The 23901-nt window shown below is 38.3% G+C and overlaps 1 protein-coding gene across 1 annotated transcript in view; it reads right to left on the minus strand.

The window, feature by feature from the left end:
• The window catches only part of ACAD11 (acyl-CoA dehydrogenase family member 11), a 1831981-nt gene that overhangs the window by 1515165 nt on the left and 292915 nt on the right, over positions 1-23901 (minus strand). Inside the window, exon 6 of the mRNA XM_044061525.1 lies at positions 14936-15083. Within this exon, the coding sequence (XP_043917460.1) occupies positions 14936-15083 (148 nt within the window). The remainder of the gene's footprint in view (positions 1-14935; positions 15084-23901) is intronic.

A 23901-nucleotide genomic window follows, 5' to 3' on the forward strand; every position in this document is an offset into this window, starting at 1 on the left:
AAGACCATTCAGACCCAGCTTCGTACAGACCCATTTCATTTTTAAACTATGATCACAAAGTATTTATGTGTATACTAGCTATGGTTTTGTGTATGGGAAACAAAAACTGACAACATTAACAGAACAATGATCCAGATGGAAGAAGAATATAAGAAAATGCTGTTACTGTTGGTGGATACTGACACAGAGAAAACATTCTGCAGACTCAGCTAGGATTTTATGAGTAGGGCAATGCATTCCCTGATAGAACTAATAGGGTGAACTGAACTGGGAGAATATATGAAGGGTCGCAGGAAAGAATTAAGGTGGGAGGCTCTTCTCCAACAAGCTGTGTTTGTGCAGAAGAACAAAAGAGTGGTTTCCTCTTTCACTTAGTTATTTGGCTTTAAATTTAGAGGGCGGCCACGGTGGTGCAGCGGTTAGCGTTGTCGCCTCACAGCAAGAGGTACTCCGGTTCGATTCTTGGCTGGGGTGCCTTCTGTGTGGAGTCTGCATGTCCTCCCTGTGGTCGTGTGGGTTTCCTCCGGGTGCTCCGGTTTCCTCCCACATCCCAAAGACATGCAGTAGGTGGATTGGACACTCTAAATTGGCCCTAGGTGTGAGTGTGTGCCTTCTGTGGAAGGTTGATCACCGGGCTGGCAACTCGATACTGTAAAACGCCACTGCCAATCATGAGCGGACAGATGATCTGCTGTGGCGACCCCTAACCAGGAAAAGCCGAAAGAAGAAGATTTACTTTAAATTTAGAGCAACTGGCAAAGAAAATTAAATATTCAGAAATTCAAGAATATAAATGGTATGGTAATCAAAAAATGTTAGCTTTATTTGTAATTGATATCATTTTATACAAAATACAGCCAGAAAAAGAAAACATTCACTGTTGTGGAAGATCTTAAGACAGTTTCAAATCTTTTCAAGATGCAAAATAAGTGAAAAAAAACCAAAGGTTATAGCAGTAAACTACATACCCATACATAAGTTGGTTCAACAATATGCATATCTATGGGGACATGATAATATGACGTATTTTGGTATATGTATTAAAAAGGATTTTAATATGGAGGCTAAACACATGCAGAAGGAGACTAAACAAAGGATAATACAAACACTGAGAAGCTGGAAGCACTTGATTATAAATATAGATAGCAAGATACAAGCAGTGAAAATGTTTGTAGTCCCTTACAGAGCAGGCAGATTTTACTACCCATAGTAGAAGTTGCGGATGATAATTAATAAAGAGTTGGACAAATTTATTTGGAATGGGAAGAGGGGCGCCCTAGGTGGCCCCTAGTTGGCCTTTGCCTAAGGCCAGCCATGGGCTCAGATACATACCACAAGCAAAACATTATTAATTGAAGTGGAAAGGGATGATGAAAAAACAGGATTGGAGATGAGCCAATAAGAAGATAGTAGGATTTTGGATGCAGGCCTTTACAGAGAATAATAGTAACTATACCTAATATTTTATTTATAAAATAGCAGAAAGTATTCTAAACACTAAGCCAACTTTATAATCAAGAAATTACATTTTATCAATAGGGATGACTGCAAGCAGGGTATAGAAAACAGGCAAGCAGGTGCTGGAATTTACTAGAGAAAAATAACAAAGGAACCCATGTACCAGAATTAAATAATTAGAAAGGGAACTGTAACATAGAAGGATGGGGCTAAGCAGAAGTTTCGGCTACAGGTTAGAGACTGCATTCCCTACCAGGAATTGATAAAGTATAGGCAAAGACAAAAGGGACAGGGGAGTACTAAGTGGAAGACCAGCTCAGATAAAGTTTTTTTTTTTTGTCTATAACAGAAGCTCCTGTTAAAAAGGGATAATTTGTAGGGCATATCACATATTGCATGATAACTATAAGAATCAATTGGATGAGGCTACAAAATATTGCTAAGAGAATGGAAAGGAACTGGGAACATGTTTTTAGGAATGTAATGAGTTAGAATATTTTAAAAATTATTTACATATTGCTGACTACTGAAATGTAGGCATTCATAATGCTGAGCACCAAAATGCTGAAAAAAGGGATCAAACATGCAGGAGAAGAGCAAAACGTAAACCACGCTCTTCCCCTTTAAACTTATCCTAACGTTTCCCAAACTTATATGTACTACCTCTGAAATCACCATTCACTGGAGAAAAGTGAATATTCTGAGAAATGTCCATCTCAGACTTAGTATACGTAAGTATGTGTTTGTGACAGTGGCAATCATATTTATATAAATGAAAACAAACCATATTCACATATTCTCAGCTGCAAACAATACGAATTACTTACAATCTATCCAGTCATCATCAGACAAACATTACAAAGCTCATTCAATCCCTGCCTTCCCTTAAACCTCATTCCTCATCCAAAGAGTTATTCTGTATGCATTGTTCCACAATTCCCATTTTTTTCTATGCAATTTGCCCATACCCTTTTCCAAAAATCCCATTTCCAGTTCTTTTATCTCTGTTACCATATTCACTACTTCTAGTACAGTTGGTTTAGACTTTGATTTCCATTTTCTAGCAATTGCTTTTTGTCAGACACCAGAATTAAACTCAGTAAGGCCTTACCATGTCTAGGCAATTCTGATTCCATATCACAGCTCAAAAAAATCATTCCTTAGTTACACCAATTTGTTCATCTAGTATTTCTGACAGAATAGTCTGGAGGGAATTTTTAAAGTCTACCAAATCATTACGCTCCCAAAAATATGTTCCCCACTATATCTTTCTTCCCCATCACAGCTCCAACATTTGCAATCTGCCTGAAGAAAAATTCTTTAGAGTGTGCTTGGGATATAAAAATACTTATGCAAACACTTCTGAGTGAAGATACGAAATGTTCTAGACTTATTTGGGAGCCATACATGCACTCCACACAGTTTCTTTGTGAAATGTTTATTCAGTCTCTCCTCCCAATCCTTTTTAACCTCTAGATTGTTTCCTATAGTTATCATGCAATGTTTTATATCCCCTACTAATTATCTCTTTTTTTAGCAACAGCTTCTGTTTAGATTCTACCGAAAACTCTATCACTGCTGGTCTTTCACTTAGGATCCCCCTATTTATTTCCCTTTGCCTATACTCAGATATCAGTCCTTGTCAGGCAAGGTACTCTCTAGTGTACAGTCCAAATTAATTCTTGCCCTCTTCCCATTATATTACCCTTCCCTCTCTAATTATTTGTTCCGAATACCTTGGTTTCTTTGTCAGTTTTCTTCAACAAATTCCAGTCCCTTCTTGCCTATTCTCTGTAGCCCTTGTTGCAGTTATCCCTATTATCAGACTCTCCGTTCTCTATTCCAATGTTGGCTTAGTTCTTATAACACTTTCTGCTACTTTATGAATACAATATTCTGTATTTTTATTGTTATTCTCCTTAAGGATCTACATCCAAAATTCCAGTCTTTCCTTGTTTCATAGTCATCCCTTTTCACTTTAAGCTACAGCTTTCTGCTTGTGCTATGTATAGTAACCTTAACTGTGTAGCTCTGAAATACCCATTCAAGTCAGGTAATCTCAATCCACCTTGTTCTATTGGAATGATCAACTTACCTCACTTGACTCTTGCCCTCTTCCCCTCACAGATAAAATCCTTTAACTCTTTATTATTTGCTATACGCAACTGCTCCTCTGGTTGATAAAAATATGCCTGACCTGTGTATAAAACTAAAGAGACTATACACATTTTCACTACTTGTATCTTGCTATCCATATCCTTAAAACAGAGCTTCCAATTTCTCAATTTTGTATTATCTGTTGTATAGTCTCTTCCCACAGATCCATAGCTGTTGTAACAATATCCTTTTTAATCCATACTCCTAAGTACTTCATTTTATCAAGTCCCCATAAATATGGGTATTGCTGAACAAATTAATTTGTGGGTACATAGTTTACAGCTATTGTATTTGTTTTATCTTCACTAATTTTACATCCTGTAAAGACTTGAAACTGTCTTAGACTGTTCCACAACACTGAAATCCCCTTTCCAGTTCTATGAGGTACAAAATAATTACATTTGCAAGTAAAACAAATGTTTCTCTTCTACCATAGCAATTATATCCCTTATTTTATTTGCCAATGGTTCTAAATATAACACAAATAACAAAGGGGAAAGGGCACCCCCTGCTTGGTTCCTCTGCTCAAACAGAGCCTATCAGAGAGGGACTCCCCCACTTTAACTTTTATCTCTGATCCCTCATATATCCTCCTAATCAACCTTACATCAACCTTACAATTTTATCAGGGAATAAAAATGCTTCCATTGCCCTACTCAAAGTCCCACCATACTCTGTTGAAAGCTTTCCCTGCATCAAGACCCACCAACTGTGGTATTTTCTTAGATATGACTTCCCTCTGGATCATCATTGTTCTATTAATGTCGTCAAATGTTTGCCTCCGCTCCACAAAACCACACTGATCCATATCTATCACATTTTGCATCACCTTTGCCATTCTTTTAGTCATTATAAACATAAACGCTTCATAATTATGGTTTAGAATCAAAAAGGGACTATTTGAAGCCGGATCTGATGGGTCTTTTTACATCTTTAGGAATTACAACCACCACTGTTTTCTTCCAGGATGTTGGATCTTCCAGATATTTATCACTTTCTTCCCTTCTAGCTTCCAAACTTCCACTTCCTGGGGACTTTTCTGCAGATTGATTATACATCACCACTTTTATCTCATGTCTACCTATCCTGTTAGCAATTGAGCCTCATCTATCTCTAACCTTGGCATATTTAATTCTTCCATAAACACCTCCATTTGTACTTTTTCTTGATCTCCACATTTCTTTGATTTATACAAATTGTCAAAAAATGTATAAAACATTTCTAATACCTTTAGAGGATCTATTATTTCCCTAAGCTTGGCAATAACCCTTTCTACTTTCTGTTGCCTGAGCCATTGTGTTAAATTTTTTGTGCTCTAGAGTTATTATCAAAAAAACAGCTGCTTAACAGCAATCTTTCTAAGCTTATACATATCAAGGTAGTCCCTTATTTTCTCTTTTCTGTAATTGCACCTCTTCTTGTTTTGTGAAATACCCCCTACTTTGTAATACTCTAACCTTTGTCAGTCACTCTAAATAATTCTTGTTACTCCTTAAACATATCTCTTTTTCTTTTATTTCCACTTTATTTATAAACTTCATTATAATTTTATATATATTTTCAGAAGAAATTTCTGTCTTCTCTAATAACTTCTGAATAATTTCCATTACCCGTTCCTTAAATTCCTCTCTTTTTTAAAAAAATAGGTGGGGAGGCGCCAGTGTCAGATTTTGATTTCATTACCCTGTATTTTTATTTGATAGTTATTGGATTCATATCAAACATTTCAATTAAATGCACATGTTCCTGTGAGATACAATTTCTGTTTACCCTAGCCTAGTATTTGTACTTTGGGGAATAATTTGTAACCAACTATCCTGAAATCCTTTCTTTATCAAATTCACATGCTCAGTTCTTTTGAGATGTTTCCTGTAGCACAGCTATTTGTACTCTGCATGTTTTAATACAGTTCACCACTCTTTCTTGTTTGTATACATCTGTGGACCATTCTCATTTAAAGATAATATAGAAAGTGTCATTATGATAAGTTATTATACAAACATGGTGTGTATAACAGCTTTTTAAAAACTGTCTAGTTTCAGCTTTTGTATTACATGCTATTGTTTGGCAGGTTGATCTTTTATACAGTCATTTTGTGTTCTATCCATTTGAACCTATGTCACATCTTACAACACTTTTTATTTAATGAAACCCCTCAAACAACCTCCCTGAACATCCATATATTCATAGGAGGTTACTAGGCTAGCCATGTTATACCCTTGTTCCCTAACTGATCTTGATTAGATGGTCATTATTCACACAGCGAATCTCTGATCAGCATCAACTGCCTCTGTCCATGAGGGACATAGGTGCCACCCCGGGGGTGAATTTACAGTCTCCTATCCAACTGTCTAGGTTGCACCTTTACAGGGTTATTGAAGAGCTCTGCTTCACATGAATCATGAGTTTATTCCAGATGAGCAGCAATTTCTACGAAATCAAGTTCTTAGTGTTATACTGTTGCCTACAGATTCAGACTCTCGAGAGAAAGCACTAGATACTTTGCATACTGAATTATTAGAATGGGGTTATAGAATAGGGGATATAGAGCAAGCAATTGAACAAGCAAGTGGTGATAGAGTTAAACCCCATTTTTCTAATAGACCAACACTTGAAATTGAAAATATGCAAACTGGAGAGGAAAATGGCCTGAGTAGAATGGTTTTGACCTACTCTAAGTGATATCACTAGAGTCTCTGATATAGTTAAGAAGAACTGGCCAATACTCTTGGCTGATGACAGCATCAGTAGAGTGGCTGGGGAGGTTCCATGCTTTACATTTAAGAATAATAAAACTCTGAAGCAAAGATTATGTTATAAACATACTAACTATGATAGGGTACATTCTGAGTGGAGAGGGACTCATGCATGCAGATCATATAAGGCCTTCAAATATGTCTGGTCAGTTACCTCACAAGTGCATCCCAGGACACAAGAAAATTTAGAGTTTTGATTTTATGCAGACTGCACAGACAGGAATCTTGTGTATTGAGCACAGCGTGCAGCCTGTAATATGTTTTATTTTGGGAATACAAACTGTACGCTCAAGGAAAGAATATTGGAGCATATCAGTGATATACGTAATAGGAAGCACATTAATGCATTAGTTCAACATGTTTTAGAAGTAGGTGATAACCATTTTAAATTCTTAGTTCTATAGAAAGTTAGTAAAGACATTAGAGAAAGTGACATTACTAATGAAACAGAATATTTAGAACTGAGATGGATCTTGGACTTTAGGGCAAGTGTGTATCCAGGCCTTAACAATGCTGTCTCTTTACAGCCAGCCCTAAAAAACAGGGTCTTACATCACTGATAATCTCATGTGTTTGTGTTACTTTACTTGACTGGTACAGGTGTTTAAGATCTGAAGTATTTGTTGCTTTTTATGGTCTGAGGAATATTTTTATTGTTTTGTGTCATTAAAGAAATCAATATCCTTTTCAGCCTCTTGGACATCTTTTTTCTTTATTAGCAATTTCTAGGAAATCCCTAGAACCTATTAACTTAATACTAACACATAAAACTATGTACATCTTCAAATAATGAAGTTTAACTCTCCTAATGGGAACAATTTTTCCAGGTTGACAGACACAATCATAGGCTTGAATTAACCTATAATAAAGGTTACCCATGCTAAGATGCATGGTACACCCTGTGCTTCTACTTCCACTAGGTACTGTCTGTTTTTGTCCTATCTTTTTTCCTCTCCCTGATGTAGAAAAAAATTTGAATGCTTTCAGAAAACATCATCTCCTAGCCATTGAAAGAAAGAAGCATTATGTTTTTATTTCCCCCTTATCAGATTGTCTCCATAGAAACGCGAGAGGTAGACATACAGTTGTCTTCCACTACAAGCTTTTCATATTGCAGAGTGAACATTTACGCACTAGAGTAAAACTTTTCATTACAATCAGTGTTGTTTTATTTGCTTTCCTTTAAAACATATTAAATCAAGCCAATGGCCTTAATCCAGACACTGCCCCATGCAAAAGTAAGAAGAGGCATATTAATTTTTCTTATATCAAGCTCTTTTATCCAGGTTTTCTTCTCTTTTTACACTGCAGTGCCTACTTCTCTTAAAACTTTACAAGAAATAAAAAAGAAGGAAAGCAAAAATAGGGACACCTGTTTACTTTAGTATCCATATTACACACAAAAATAACTGAAAAAGCTAAAAGAAAGCAGCATATGTTGTGTATTATAAAAATGTTGTTAAGAACAAAATTTTATTTTACTTACAGTAAACTGTTTCCTCCCCCCCCCCCCAAATGTCCTTCCAAACATTAATGACATAAAGTAGGGCACATGCTTTGGAGCCCCCTACAAATTTAACAAAGTCAAATATTTCCAGATTTCCTTGTTTCATCATATTTCACAAATGTAATTAATGCTTTGCAATCCCATATTTATGCATCACTTTCTGAGTTACTGGTTTTCTTCCTGTTGATCGCAAGCTCCCAAATCCAGTCCCTGGTTCATTTCCAATGTGCTCCTTGTTCTTCTAGTCAACTCTTGTGTTGTTTTCCTCTCTCTCAAGCATTTTCCTTTGGACTTTATTATCAGAAGAAGGAAAAGCAGAACCCCCTTTTGTTTGATAACTCACTTTTCATTGGGCAAACTTTTGCATTTCCACCTGAGCAGGTTCTTCATCAAAAAAATGGTTTAGGAAAATCCTTAGGAAAACAATATTCTGAAAACAGCTGGACGCAGCGGCTTGAATCTCACAATGGCTTCCCAGCATTCCCTGACTGCTGGAATAAATTTACTCCTCTTCTGCCTGGTGTATGGTGAGTAATCATTTTCCACAAACTACTTCTCACATTTTAATAGTCTGTCCTTCTGCCCCAGTTTAGTTCGAATCAACTCCTTCTGCTGGTAGGATTGAATCTTTACTACTAAAGGTCTGGGCTGCTTTCTCATGTCCAAGTTTTGAGCATACACACAATGTGCCCTTTCAATTAAAAACTCTTGCTGTGGAATACCAGTCCAGTTGCTTATTTGTGCTTTAATAAAATGAATACAGATGGTTCCTTCCAGTTTCTCTTGTACGCATAAAATCTCATGTTTTCACTACATGCTCTGTCCATTAATTCTACCATTTTTTTTTAAACATTTCTTCTTCAGCAGTCTCATACTCATCCAGCCATTTCTTCATTTTGACTTCTGATTTTTGAAGTCTTATCAGCTCATTTGTATATCTTTTTAAAGCGTCCTGCATTTTTCCAGCCTTTTATCAGAGCTGATCTACTCCTTCAGTGTTTCATTTATCTTAATCAGCTCTGAGAACATTTGACATATTTTTCCTCTAGATTACTGGAAGTCATGTCTTACACCAAAGCTGGAGCTTGAACTGCTTTTTGCTGAACAGCTGGAGGATTTTTCCCAGCCAGTGTTTTCTCCTCACCTTTTGTAACTGATTTTCTTTAAGTTCTCGGAATTTCTGTTTTTTGCCTAGCTGAACAGCTGGAGGATTCTTCCCAGCCAGTGTCTTCTCCTCACCTTTTGTGAATGATTTTCTATAAGTTTTCCGAATTTCTGTTTTTTTTTTTTTGTTTTGTTTCTTGCTGGCATCCAGGCAGTGTACTTACTAGCCAGTTAATCAAAAAAGACAAATTTACTGGCTCTGTTTTCTGAGTTTCTGTTTTCACACTGGGGGAGATGAAATTAAGCTGTCACTCAGTGTGCAACCATCTTGAAGTCCTTGTTTATACAGATACTCTATCAAAAATGTTGGGAACAAATGGCTGTAACTGAAGAAATTATTATTTTGACCCAAGACATAGAATAAGGCCTTACTAAGTTTAATCCTACTGGTAACCAAAAAAGCAATTACTAGAAAATGGAAATAAAACTCTAACTAGCTATAACTGAAGTACTGATTATTGTAAAGGGGATAAAAGAACTGCAGAACTGGAGGTGGGATCTTTAAGAAACATGAAGGAGCAAATCATATAGAAATAAACTGAATTTGTGGGAACAATATGTACAGAATAATATTCAGGAGGAGGAGTAAGACTCAAGGAAAAACAGGAATTTAACAATTTCTATAATGCTGAAGTGAATGATAGTTATTAAAAGGAAAACATTTATGTATAATACATGTAAATAATGAAAACATGATTATGGTTTGTCTTCTTTCGGCTAATGCATGTGTACCTATGTCACTGTTTAAAACATGGTGATTTAATAAAGGAGTTTAAAAAAAAACTAAGCAACAGGCACTCTAAATGCCGAATGTCAAACAATACAGTTTCTCAGCAGGAAGAGCAATGAAAACACCACAATAATCAGTTTCCCATTACAAAAACACCACAAAGGGAAAAAAGGAGTCTAAACAGTAAATATAAAATAAAGTGCATGCTGTTCTACACAAAACAGAAACATAGCCAAACAAATAAAAATATATACTTGTTTTAAAAAACGCATTTAAACCTGAACAAACAGAAAATATATAAAAGTCAAAAAAATGTCATTAAAGAGTCAAATGGTTCCTAGACAGCAATTAACACTATAAATCAACAATATGTAAGAAAAACAACATGACCCTGAAGAATGGAAAAGAACAGACATTTGGGGCTGCAAAAAAATATCTAAACTCGTGCTGCAATGAAGAGCAGCAGAAGCAAAGCTCATGCAGTGCAGTGCAGTCTGGGTCTTAGGGGGATGCACCTGGAGCCAGGGAAAGCTTGGAGGGTAAAGAAGTCCAAACATACTGATTACTTCTTAAATAAACAGTAATCATATAATGTGTATGTGAAACAAGAATCATCAGAAGATCCCAACATTACATAGTCACTGAAATTTGAAGGGTCTAAAATGAAAAATATGTGTGACTGTACAGTTAGAAGGTCAACAATCATGTAGGTTTGCGATATCTTTAAGTAAGAAAGATCTTTATAATTTTTATTTCTGCACTGAATGTTACCTTGTCAATCTCCTTCCTTAAATATATTAATCCATTTTCTTTCTTCCAGGACTTTGCATTGCCTCTTGATTCCACTCCATTAAAATCAACCATGTTTCTGTGTTACAATCCATTCCTTCTTCATTTTCCTCTCATATGCATCACTTCCATGAGTTCTTCTCTTCTTCCTGAAAACTTTCACCCACTCCTTAAGCTACCATGTCCAAACCCTACCCAATCCAATTACATTTCCAAATATATTCATCACTTCTCTATTACTTTACCTATACCTACACAACTAATACAAGACTGAAGAAAATGGCGTCGGATGCATCTTATATACCCCTGTCACACTGACACCAGGGAGGAAGCGACAGCAACAGATGCCGGACCAAGACTTTGGAACTCAGGCCGACTGGGGAACCACCTGATGGCAAGTGTAATGACTGCAGCAGTGTAACATGATGAACATCTAATACATATTCTTTTCGCGTCTACATTATACCCACGAAACATGAAAAACCCGAATACGAATCGTGCGACACAAAGAGCGAACTGCAGATACGTCAAACATACTAAAGTGCAAAAATGTAAACCTCGAACTGTCATAGTTGGCCAACCTACCACCCGCAACACACTACGTACCCAAACACAATAAAAAAAACACATACATACACTAACCAAATCCCTACTTCTAACCCTAAATTAAATCACCAAAATCCTACTGCTAACCTACACTAACCCCACATACACAACTGTCTATGCACTACCCTTAACCCCTCCCTAACCCTAAGGTCCATAACAACTGCACACTTCCCCTATGGAGCTATATCAAACAAACTAAATATTCCACACATACACTTAACAAAACCCTACAGTAAACCTTACATACCTTACCTACACAAAACCTTACATACACTACCTATCTATGCACTTACCTTAACCCCTCCCTAACCCTAAGGTCTGTAACTATCACACACTTACCTTACGGAGCTATACCGCAGACGGGCCAACTATGTGATTTCGATATTTCCTTTTTTGCGGTTTCATTCATAATATTCGTGGTTCACTCTTTACGTGTTGCGGGATTCGGATTCAGGTTTTACTGCTTTCGAGGACTTAAATTAGACCCATTATTTTCTTTTAGCCTGTTGCATTTTACATGTATGATACCATTTCTACAATATTCTCATTTTTTGTTCACAATGGTCATATCCTCATAAACAGCATGCATAATTCTCAGACTTAATTCCAAATGTTCATCCTTCTGTTTTCATCCTTCATGTCTCCTTAAAAGTTTTTTTTCACGCTACTACATTTCTCTCCCATTATGTTTATATATTATTTCTCATAACCTCATCTCCCACTCAGATCACTGCTCATTTGAGAATAACACTTTCTTCCTCATTTACCCATTCTTCTCCTCTCTGTTCTCCATTTCTTTACTATAGCCCCTAAATGTCTGTTACACAACCATTTCTCAGCTTCATTGCCACTTCAATATATACTTCCTAAAATGGCTTTACAACCAGCTTCCCTTCCTGTTACAGTCTCATACATGCTATACCTTACCAATATGACTCTTTTCCCATTCCTTTTCTGATTTGCCATCTCTCACTTCTTTCTCCCCTGTCAACTACATTAAGCTCTCAGTCAGCCTAGTATAACCCTCCCCAATCAGTCTACTTGCTGCTTCTTATCCATCTCAGCAGTCAACTTGTCTCATTTCTTATCCATTTTGCTTTCTTATTATTCTCCATTCATGTCCTCCTTTTTTTCCCTTTACCAACTTAAACAACAATGCATATTCCTACCAATCTCACCACATTACATTCACCCATTCTTTATACATCTCATTTTTCCTTTTTTTACTGCATGTCTCCCCATGTCCCTATGTAACTGTCAAACACCTTTTGTATATCTTATAAACCTTTCTCCCTGCTTGATATCATTATATGCCCAACACTTCAACATGTCATAGTAAAAATTATCTTACCAATGTCTGTTCTCACAGGCATTGTTTTCCCACCTTTCCCCAAACTCTCTTATCTCTCCTTCTATTCTGTGCCGGTAACATTAAATACACAGATTACCATCTCCTCTCTATCTCTGCCATTTGGCCCTACCCAGTCCTCATCAACCATATTTTCTTTTTGCTGCACTCTAGTCTTGCATCCTGCTTAAAATTCTCATATTTTTAACAATGGTTCCACCTCCACTTCCAAATCCTCTATCATTAACACAAAAAAATATCATAAATGGTCCATAGTACAAATAACACACAGACACAAGGTTTGTGGTTTAAGCTGCATACGCTCTGTATTCTGATTTCTTTGTTGTGTCTGTATACCACTGTCATGTTAATCAGCTTAGCTGGCTTAGTATCATTAATGCCATACACCCCATATTTACACATCTAAGACTATCCCAGTGTGTGTGTGTGTGTGTGTGTGTGTGTGTGTGTGTGTACATGTGTGTGTGTGTGTGTGTGTACATGTGTGTGTGTGTGTGTGTGTGTGTGTACATGTGTGTGTGTGTGTGTGTGTGTGCTTATTTATTTACACATATGGCAGTGTGGTACCATGCTTTAAGTTAAGTCAGTCACTTAAAGTTGACCTTATAAGCATACCAGGTGTATCATAGACTATTTACATAAAATATGAAAGTTTAGTACTTATTAAAAAAAAGTAATTTTAATAACACAACCTTTAGTCTTTAGAATCACATATCTATTGGCTACAATGGTTTACAATATATGCAGACTTTAACAGGAACATTCATACTGGACATCTGATTTAACACATTTCATTAAAACATCTTTTTCTAGCACAGATGCTGCAAGTCTGATTAAATGCAGAACAGTTCTTCCTGTCATGCTTATAGTCATACCTTTTGCAAAGCTAAATTAAAAGTGAATGATTAACTTGGCTTCCATTCTGAATTCCCATTCTAAAGTGTCTCTCTTTTTTTTTCAAATACATCGCTTTCACCATGATGTCATTTCTCATTTTTCCTACTGTTTGACTTGTACTTTATTTTATACACATCATTTTAATCAGTTACGTTTTTTTTATCTGTGCACTAACTTTTACTTCATGTGCATGCATCCACAGCTTTTGATGAAGTTAGGTCTATTTCTCTTCAAAGTCTGCCTATTGTTTCATCATTTTTAGAACATAAATTATTTGATCCTTATCAAAAATCATTCAGCTCACAAACTTCACTGTCTTTGACACTATTCTTCAACTCCCTCACATATGCATCTGTACCCCCTCTGTAGGACACTCTAGCCTTGTAAAGAAGACATGTTTAATAAATGTTAAATTCCTTATTAGCTGATAATAATAATTTTTCTTTAAGTGTTGCTACTATTTTGTCTTTCTCATCATCAAGAAAAGTACATAAGTTAAATATTCTTATGATGTCTTCCCCAATAAGTTGCAGGAAAACAGTACACTCGGCCTTTACAGCATTTCCAGATAATTCCATTGTAGTGGGGAATAAACAGCATTTGTGAATCCAAAGTTCTCAACCGGCAGCCAAATTTCCTTCAAATAAAATAAATATAAACACTTTTAAATGCAGCTGAGCCACATTATCACTCAGAATTATTTTTCTGCAGTTCCAAACAGAATCTGCTGACAGAAGATATATTTCTTAATTTCTGCAGATGCATATCTTGACTACTGCCACATGTTTTCTAGTTTCTAATACCATGTCATATCAACACACAAACACAAGATATGTGGTTTAATCTCCACAAGGTCTACATTCTAAATGACTTCTCTAGAATTTCTGTGCATCACGTTACACAGATGCAGCAGTTAGCTCATAAGCGTTAAAGTTACATATTAAAAAATGCATTTCCTCAAACCCTTTTCCCCTGTTTCAATGCCTCTCTTGTTCTTCTTGCCTGTACTTGCACTACCTAGATAAACAAGAATTGTGAGATGTAAGAAACAGAATCCTTGTTACACTCTGCTCTGGCCTTCCATCTTCTATGAAACATATCCATACATCAACACAAACATCTTTGTTTTTTTTTGTTTATCAGGATACTGTACAAAGTTGGTATGAACCTACAATAGCATTAGGTCATGTGTCAAAGCACCAGTCAAAACAGACCTTCAAGTCAGTCAACTGCAGTGGCATTAGCAGTTGCCCTTTAGGTAGCCAGCAGCATCCTTAAGGGATGCAGACTTCTAGTTCAAAAACCTACATTCTCACCTCCGCAGAAGGTGCTGTACCTTTCCCAGAACAGAATAGTAAATGACAAACTTACTAAAGTACAGTCAATATATGTAACAAGCAACAAAATATATCAATAAAGGGATGTCTGCTGGGTAATGTGAAAGTTAGATAAGCGCACAAAACAAGCTAAAAATATGTAACATGCCATAAATAAAGTCTTACCTTCAGTATGTCTAACACTGCTGAATACAGTCTGTCCAAAGTAGTTAATGTTTTTAGGCCAGAAGTAGGGCAAACAGAAATAAGCTAAATCTGCAAGGGGATGTCCAACTGTTGAAAGTTCCCAGTCAAGAACTGCCAGTACCCGAGACTGAACAAAAATAGAAGTACAAAATAAGTGTTTACTGATACAAATTTTCAAAGAAAATGCAATGTGTAAAAGCAGTGAAAATGTATTACTGGTTTGTTTATCCCTCTTGAAGTACCTTTACTGGCTCACAGCTCTGGATTAAATCCAGAATGACAGGTAGCAGAGCTTAAACCAAGATGCAACTGAAGGATAAAACATTTTGAAGTGGGTTGAATTTAAGTGGAATGTTAGCTGTACATAAAAATACATGGAATTTGTTGGAAAAATGCATACAGAAGAATATAAAGCTGATACAAGTATATTTTTTGCACTTGCGACAACTGTTTCATTGATATTTAATAATTCTTTTAGTGTTGTATAGTTTGTGTGTTAAACTGGTTTCCGTTTCACTTGTGAATGCTTACTCTTGCTGGCTCCATTTGATGTAGGTGGAAAATAGCTATTTGTGTCCCTATCTGATTTGCCTGAGGGTTAGTCATTCATCCTACTACTATAAAAGATTCACATATTTGCTAGATTTTGCTCAATATTCAAGAGCTCTTTCCTCGTTGCCTGCTTGGAATACTTCTAATACCATCTGACACACAAAGCTGATATAAGTATACTTTTTGTACTTGCTATAACTATTTCAGTGATATTTAATAATTATTTGTTTAGTGTTGCATAGTTTGTGTGTCAAACTGGTTTCTGTTTCACTTGTGAACACTTACTCTGGCTGACTCCATTTGATTTTCCCTCCCATCTGCCCTACTGTTGTTGTGTTCTTATAACTTGGTCGCTCTGGCTGCCTCTTGTTATAAATTTGTTACTGGACACTCCTCCCAGTCCGATCGCATCAGCTCTTTATACTGAGTGCAGTGAGACTATTTGGGAAGGTCCATCCCCTTAGCTCTTAACTTTAGTGTTTACTGTACTTATACTTTGCCTTTTTCTACTTTAATTAATTTATTTATTTAATTTTATTTTATATTTGTTAACTGGGATAGTCCGACTGGACAGAGGTCCATTTACAGCAGAGGCCCGGGGAGAAAAGCTCCACAATTTATTTGAAAATAATTAAAAAGATGAAGGACAAACAAGAAAACATAAACCAGTGACACATTACAAATCAAGTAGTAGCAACAAATCTATTTACAGTTTAATACTTTATTTTGCTTTTGCTGCTGTTCTTAAAAGTGTTCAATTGCATTTATACTGCTTCTTTTATTACTGCTTGTTAGTACCCTGATTACATTGAGAACATTGATCTACCAAATTGCTGCTTTATACTGTTTTTTTTTTTTTTTTTTTTTTGTGACTGTGATTTTAAGCACTTGAAATTTCAAATACCTCTGCACTTAGCATAGGCTAGATTCAGTCTTATGGAATCTAGACTGCTTATATCACTTAAGAGCTAAAACCAGCCCTTCACTGAGATACTGAAAGATCTAAAGCATCTGTTGCTTCCAACTAATTATAAGTGCCTGTTTCTGCTCTTATATTGTACTCTTAATTAGTATTTGCATTCTACTGTCTGTTTGAATTGTTGGAACTGCTTTTGGCCACATTTTACTGCATACTGTACTAGTTCAGTTGTAGCATAACCAAGTTCCAAGCTTACTGTGTCTGGGTCTGTTTTGTAACCTCTGAGCATCAAATTCAAGCCATCCTTGTTGGAGAAGGCCTTTCTGCACCTTTGTGGGAGAGGAGTGCTGTCTGGGTCCCATCTAATCGGGGATGGCTGGACTTGAGCTCAGAGATTGTGTCCTTGTTTGCTAGTTTAAGTTAAAAGGATTATTTCTAGTTTTATATAAGCCATGCATCTGTACTTCTTGTGTGTAGCGCAACATTGTTCACTGCAGCATAGCAGTAGTTACTGTTAGTGGTTATAGTGGCAAACGTTTTGCTTCTTAAATTTTTCCTTAGCACTTTGCTTGGGGTCCTCCAGAGGTTTTTTGTGGCTCAGCGCTACTGTCAAGTACAACACTAAGCCTAGTCTCAGAGGTTCCAACACACCTCTCACCCATGAGCCACACCCGAGTGTGACCTCTCCTCCTGACCAGATAAATTTACTCAACACTATGGATGCACAATTTCCCACAGTTTCTCCAGCCAGCTTGGCTGACATGGGCATACTGACACAGTGTAGTAACTGTCTCATATTCACCGACAACCATTTGCTCCTAGACCACACAAACTCAACATGTGAGAGATGCAACTGTATTAAGAAGCTCGAATCCATGCTCTCTCACACACCAGTCAGTATATATGACAATAAGCAGGTCATCAGCATGCACACCTCACCTCCTACTCCATGCAAACCCACACACCACATACCTACATATGCGGAAATCCTCAACGGAAACATAGCTAAACATGAGAGACCTCCCAAACACAAACACAAGCAAGCTACACATAATATTTCATTTGCAGAATACAATGCACATAACAGTTCACTTATCAGCATCTCACCTGTCAAGCCCTTAAGGCAAAACACAAAACCAAACATTTGAGTCATAGGTGATTCCATTGTAAGAAACACAGATGTCCATCTCACCAGGCTGGATAAAGAGAAGGTCATGTTCAGCTGTCAGGTACCAGGATCCACCATATCACACATGCACTCAAATCTCTCAACAACAGGTACTGTTATGACTCTGTCATAGTCCATGTTGGTGTGAACGACTTGAGACATACCTCTCTGGACTATATGAAGAGAGACCTGATAGAGCTCTTGGACTACGTGGCTCAGGCTGGTATGTCCCTAGCTTTTAGCAGCATTATACCTTCACCTAGGATGATGCCTCAGTACAAACTGAAAATAATTAACTTCAATAATTGGCTTAGTTTCTAGTGTTACTCCAAGGGGATACAGTATCAGTCAGCCTGGGATGACATGATCGACAGACCTCGATGCTTTGCCAGAGATGGTCATCTGTCACTCCTGGGATTTTGACTACCGGCCAAGGCTCTTGCCACCCCCATGGTGCCTTTTTTAGACAGTGTCTCAAGGGCAAAATTCCTGATGTAAGAACTCCATCTAAGAACAACCTCAAGGTTTTGCTGCTAAGCGCTAGTAGTCTTAACACAAAACTGCATTCACTGGAAGCAGTCCTCACCTTGGAAGACAGACATTTGTGCACTCACGGAGACCTGGTACAAGACTGTGGAAAGCAGCCCAGCTATATCAAGCTACACCTTCTTCCACACATTCAGACTACAAACTGAAGGCATGAAAAGTAAAGGAGGCGGTGTATCAATAATCATCAAAGATAAATACACCTCCAGATTGGTTAGATAGCATGGTTCCCTGAAGATACTTCAAGTGCAATTAACTATTGGTAGGGCACCTATTCAAGTCATTGCCAACTACAGGACTTACTCCATGAATCAGGATACCCACTCTGCCTATTTAGAGCTAATTGAGTCTATCAAGACACATCCGAACACCATGGTTTTGGGCAACTTTAACTACTCATCCATTGACTGGGAAAATTATTCATGTGGAAACTCACTTGGCCAAAGGTTCCTCAACTTCATTAACTCCAGTGTCCTGGACCAGTTAGTTGACACCCCTACAAGGAGTGCCAACATCCTGGATCTGGTGCTTACCAATATGGGGGACCACTGTAGCAGCCCCACAGTGAGGTCGCTCCTGGTGAGTTCCGACCACAAATCAGTCTCATTTGAAGTTACTACCACACCTGACACCCTGTAGCACAAACTAAACTAAAACATTTCTCCAAAACAGATTACAGTCTCCTGCAGGATGGTATAAACAGCTTCACTGCACCTCCTCCCTCAGACGGAACTAGCAACAATGTCGAGTTCTACACAAATACTTTATGCAAACACCTGAACAACTGCACTGAAGTGGCCATACCTTAAAGGACCAAAACAAGTTCCTTGAGGAAGAGCAAACCTGCCTGGTGGACAACTGACATAAACAGGCTTTATAATAAGAGGAAAAAATTGCCGTCTAAGGGAGTGAGCCCCAAACTGGAAACACTCCATCCTCAGCTTAAACAAGCAAATAAGATTTCTTCCAAAGCTAACTACAAATCCAAATTAGCTTCCCAAACTAAGGACAACCATAATACGTTATTTAGTTACATCTGTAACCTAAAGGAAAGGCTCAGATTTGTGCTGAACTGGTAGTTAATGATACCATATACACCGAGCCTGTGGACATTGCTAACCTGTTAGCTGATAGGTTCTGTAAAAACTTCACTCACCCTTCCTAACCACACTTACCCAAAGACATCCCTACCACCTGTCCTCTACCCTACATCTCTAAAGAGCAGGTCATGAACGGTCTCTCTAAGGTCAAAAACAGAGCATCAATGGTACCTGATTAACATCTCAGGCTGTGTCCGACATGGGTTCAAACAAGAATTAGCAACACCATTGGGTACTGTTTTCCATCATAGTCTAAGCACTGGCTTAATCCCTGATGAATGGAAAAAGGCCACCGCTATCCCCTTGCACAAAGGTGGTGCTTCCACTGACCCCAGGAACTATAGACCTATTAGCTTGACTAGCTTTATCTGCAAGGCCATGGAGAGAATCATTATGGACCTTACTGACAAAGACAATGATAACCTCCAAACAATTGATCCTACTCGATTTAGATTTGTCAAAGGGAGATCATTCCTGTTAAACTTGGTGGACTTCTTCAAAACAGTTACCAAGGCCCTTAATGAGGGGAAATCTGTGCACAGAGCCTAATTAGACTTAGCCAAGGCCTTTGACACAATCCCCCACTCAGGCATAATTGTCAAACTCACCCAGCTAGGTATCAACCTGTATATCATTAGATGGGTCGCTAACTGGCTCATTGATAAAATCCATCGTCCCTCTTCAAATGCAATCTGGACGATTGGATGTGTAACCTTAAGTTCACCCCACAGATTCCACCTATGCCCCTCTTGGACAGGAGTGATAGGTGCTGACCATGGAAATCAGGGTAAAACTTGGCTAGGCTTGCAAGGGCCCTAGGGTCATTAGCCTAGTAACCTCCTATGATCCTATGTTCAGGAGGAGGAGTAAGGTCTAAGGGAAGGGAGGAATTGAGTGATTTATATAATGTTGGGCTGATCGTTGTTATAAAGAAAAAATATGTAATGTATAATGTGTGAAAAATGGAAAAAACTTTAATACAGTTAGCTTTCTTTATCATTGCTGTATGTATGCCTATGTCTTAAGTGATATTTTAATAAAGGTGTTTTTAAAAAAAAAATTCCACTTAACTGCTCTAAATTATTTTTGTCAACAATTAATTGCTAAAATGGTAGGTGGGGTAATTTTCAAATAAGTAAGAAGCATCCTGGGGACAACAAGAGTTTACTACAACAGTAGACAGCAAACATAACTGTCAGGTCAGTTAACCAAAAGGCCATGACAAGCCCATCTCAGAGTATGACTGCTCATTCCGGACTGCTTTAGAAAAGTCAGCTATATGTGTTAGCAGTATATTCTATCCCAGTACCAGTCTCCAATTTATCAAATGTTAATTTTTTTTGCTAGTCCACAGAATCAGCCCAATGGCTTCCCTTCCTGCAACTACACAAGCCACTTCTTCTTCTCCCAGTTCAAGAGCCCTTCAACCCATTCATCCCCCAATGGAGGTGACGTATTACAAAGTGGGCTAGTCTGCAGATCCGGCAGACTGTCCTATCCACAGCATACTGGCAGCTGGATATGTCCATAATTGCTACCTGCAGGAGGTGCAGGAGTGCCTCTGGGCCTGGACAACCTCCTGACCAAGTGACACGTTGCTTACAGCATGGGAACACTTAGGCTCTACTTGCTACCAGTTTTACAGCTGTGTTCCTGCATATGTTGCCATTGTATTGAGTCAAGCTGCCTCTCTCCCCCTCAAGGGTAGGTAAGCTGGCATCAGCCACTCATTCCCATCCTTCCTTGCCCTGTCCCTTATGCCTCTAGTCAAACATGGGTCTTCTGAGGTGTAGCTAGGGTTTTATACATCTGTACCATGAGACTGGGGAACAATTTTTTTTGTTGTTTATTTGTATACTCTTTACTCATAAACCTAAGATTTTGTATCTCTTTGTTGATGCATTTACAAGCAATATAAAGAAGTTATGTTCTTACCGTAACGTTCCATCTGTGTCGATCTTCATCTATTCTTGACTCTTGGGTAGTCTGTTCCAATCCTCGGAATCAGTTCAGCCATTACACAGCTCACACCAGCCAAAAATCTCTCAAGCCAAGGCTCTACCCACAATGCCTCTTTCTCTATATTACCTCAGATCGAGTTTCCAGCTGCATAGAAAGACAGAAGAATCATAACCAAACATGAAGCCATGTCCAAGGTGAAACCCAACAAGGAACCCAGGACAAGTAATCGATCCTCCAGGAATTCAGAGGAGGGGGAAGGAGGGTGGGATATCAAGAATACATGAAGACTGACAATATAGATGGAATGTTATGGTAAGAGCATAACTTCTTTATCTGAGGTTGTCAATCTTCATCTATTCTTGACTCTTGGGACAGACTCCCCAGCTACTTTAGATCCTGGGTGGTCCTATAGAAGGATATTCCTGAGAACCATAGAAATAAAGGAAACTCTTCCCCTGCAGACCAGATCCAATTTGTAATGAGTAATAAAGGTATGTTGGAGTAGCCCATGTTGCTGCTGGCCATATCTCATTCATGGAAGCCTTAGAATGGAAAATAGCTGAAGTGGCCATTGATCTGGTGGAATGTGGTCTGACAGGTATAGGTAACTTGAGACTCTTTTTGTTATATATGTAAGTAATGTAGTCTCTTAGCCATTTTGACAAGGTAACTTTGGAGACTGACTTCCCTAAAGTTGGGCCGGAAAATGATACAAACAACCGGTCCGATTTTTTTAGATTCTTTAATCCTACTGAGACAGAAATGCAATTGCCTGTGAATATCCAGAAAATGTAAGCAATATTCACCTTTGCTGGTAAAATTAAGAAAGAAAACAGGTAAATCGATGGTTTGATTAATGTTGAATTCTAAAACCACCTTCAGAAGAAAGGATGAATTGGTTCTGAGTGAAACTCTATCCTTATGGAAAACAAAATAAGGGGGCTTTGAGCATAAAGCATGAATCTCAGAAACTCATCTTGTGGAGATAATAGCTATGAGGAAAAGCATTTTCCATGAAAGAAACTTTACGCTGCATGTCGCTGCTTGCTCAAAGGGAGAAAGCACTAGTGACTGAAGAACAATGGTCAGATCCCATGGGGGTAGAGGGCCTTTAAATGAGGATTTTAAATGCAAAGCTCCTTTGAGGAACACTTTACACAATCTATATGAAATCAGAGGGAGGTCCTCAAAACCATTATGAAAGTTACAGATGGCAGCTAAATGGACCTTAACCATAGAAGCTGAAGCTCCTTGATCAGAAAGAATGGCTAGAAATTCTAGAACTCTTTCCACGGGTGTGGAGAAAGGGTTGAGATTATTATCATTTGCCCAGGTTGAAAATATCTTCCACTTACTAAGGTAGAGTTTTCTGGTGGATGGTCCATGGGAAGCCAGAAGAATTTTCCACACTGGGGAAGGCAAATCATTATGCCTGGTGACTAGCAGAAGTAGAGGATCCAAGCTGTCAGCTTGGGATTTTGAAGGTTGGGATGCACCAGTTCTTGAGGGTGAGACAGCAGGTCGGGTACTGGGTCCAGAATCCAAGGGTGGTAAACTAGATGAAGCCAGTGGAAGAGAATACAATTTGTCGAGGCCAATAGGGTGGAATGAGGACCTCTGTTTTACAACCTGGTTGCTTTCTTGAGAAAGAGTGGAATTAGAGGGAAGGGGGCCAATCGAGAAGAAAAGCATCTCTCGGGGACTCCTCCTGTGGGGTGATTAGAGCAAAGTAGGTTCTGCACCTGTTGTTTTGGGGTAATGCAAATAGGTCACAGCAAGGCTAGCCCCAGTGACGAAAAAGCTTCCTCGCTATTCTGGGATTGAGAGACCACTTGTGAGGCAAAAGTAAACACCTGATCACTTTCTCTGTAATCACGTTCAAGCTCCCTGGGATGTGCATGATCTGAAAGCAGTTGGAGGAAATTGCCCATTGCTACACTCTGAGGGCTTCTCAACACAGTGGGTAAGACTCAGTTCCACCCTGTTTGTTGATGTAGCAGACCACGGACATGTTGTCTGATTGATCTGCAGTGGTTCCTAGAGTAAGGACAGATTGAAAGGCTTGCAACACTAATAGCACTGACCTCAACTACAGAACATTGATATGCAGGTTGGCCTCTATCAGGGGACCAAGTACCTTGGACTGCCCCCCCCCCCCCATCTGGGATGCATCCGTGGTCACTATGACCTTGGGTAAAGGAGGGATGAAGGGGTGGCCTAAAAGGATTTCTTTGTATACCATCCACCAGAACAGGTTTTTTTTGCAGCGACTCGTGATAATAATGGGATAGGTCACTGGATGGATTAGACTAGACCATTGTGATGCAAGAAGCCATTGTAGCAGCTACATGTGAAATCTTGCTAGCAGAACTAGAAAGATGGTCACTGCCATGGAACCCAATGCTTGAAGGACTAGTAGTGCCGGGACTTTTTTTTTTTTTTCAGAGAATAGCACATACTTGGGATTTTATCTTCTGTAATCTATGTTGAGGAAGGCAGGCTACACAAGAGATGGTGTTGAGATGAGGTCCTATGAATTCTAGATCTTGAGTGGGGTGTAGCTGAAATTTTGATTGATTTATTGTGATGCCCAGGTGCACAAGTGCAGAATGCATTCTGTTGCTTGAAGTAGCAGATGCCTGGTGGGAGCAGTGCTGAGACAGTTGTCTAGATATGGAAATACCCAGAATCCGTATGA

Source organism: Protopterus annectens, chromosome 2.part0, assembly GCF_019279795.1.
Source record: "Protopterus annectens isolate FY-2018-M chromosome 2.part0, PAN1.0, whole genome shotgun sequence".
Taxonomy (NCBI): domain Eukaryota; kingdom Metazoa; phylum Chordata; order Ceratodontiformes; family Protopteridae; genus Protopterus; species Protopterus annectens.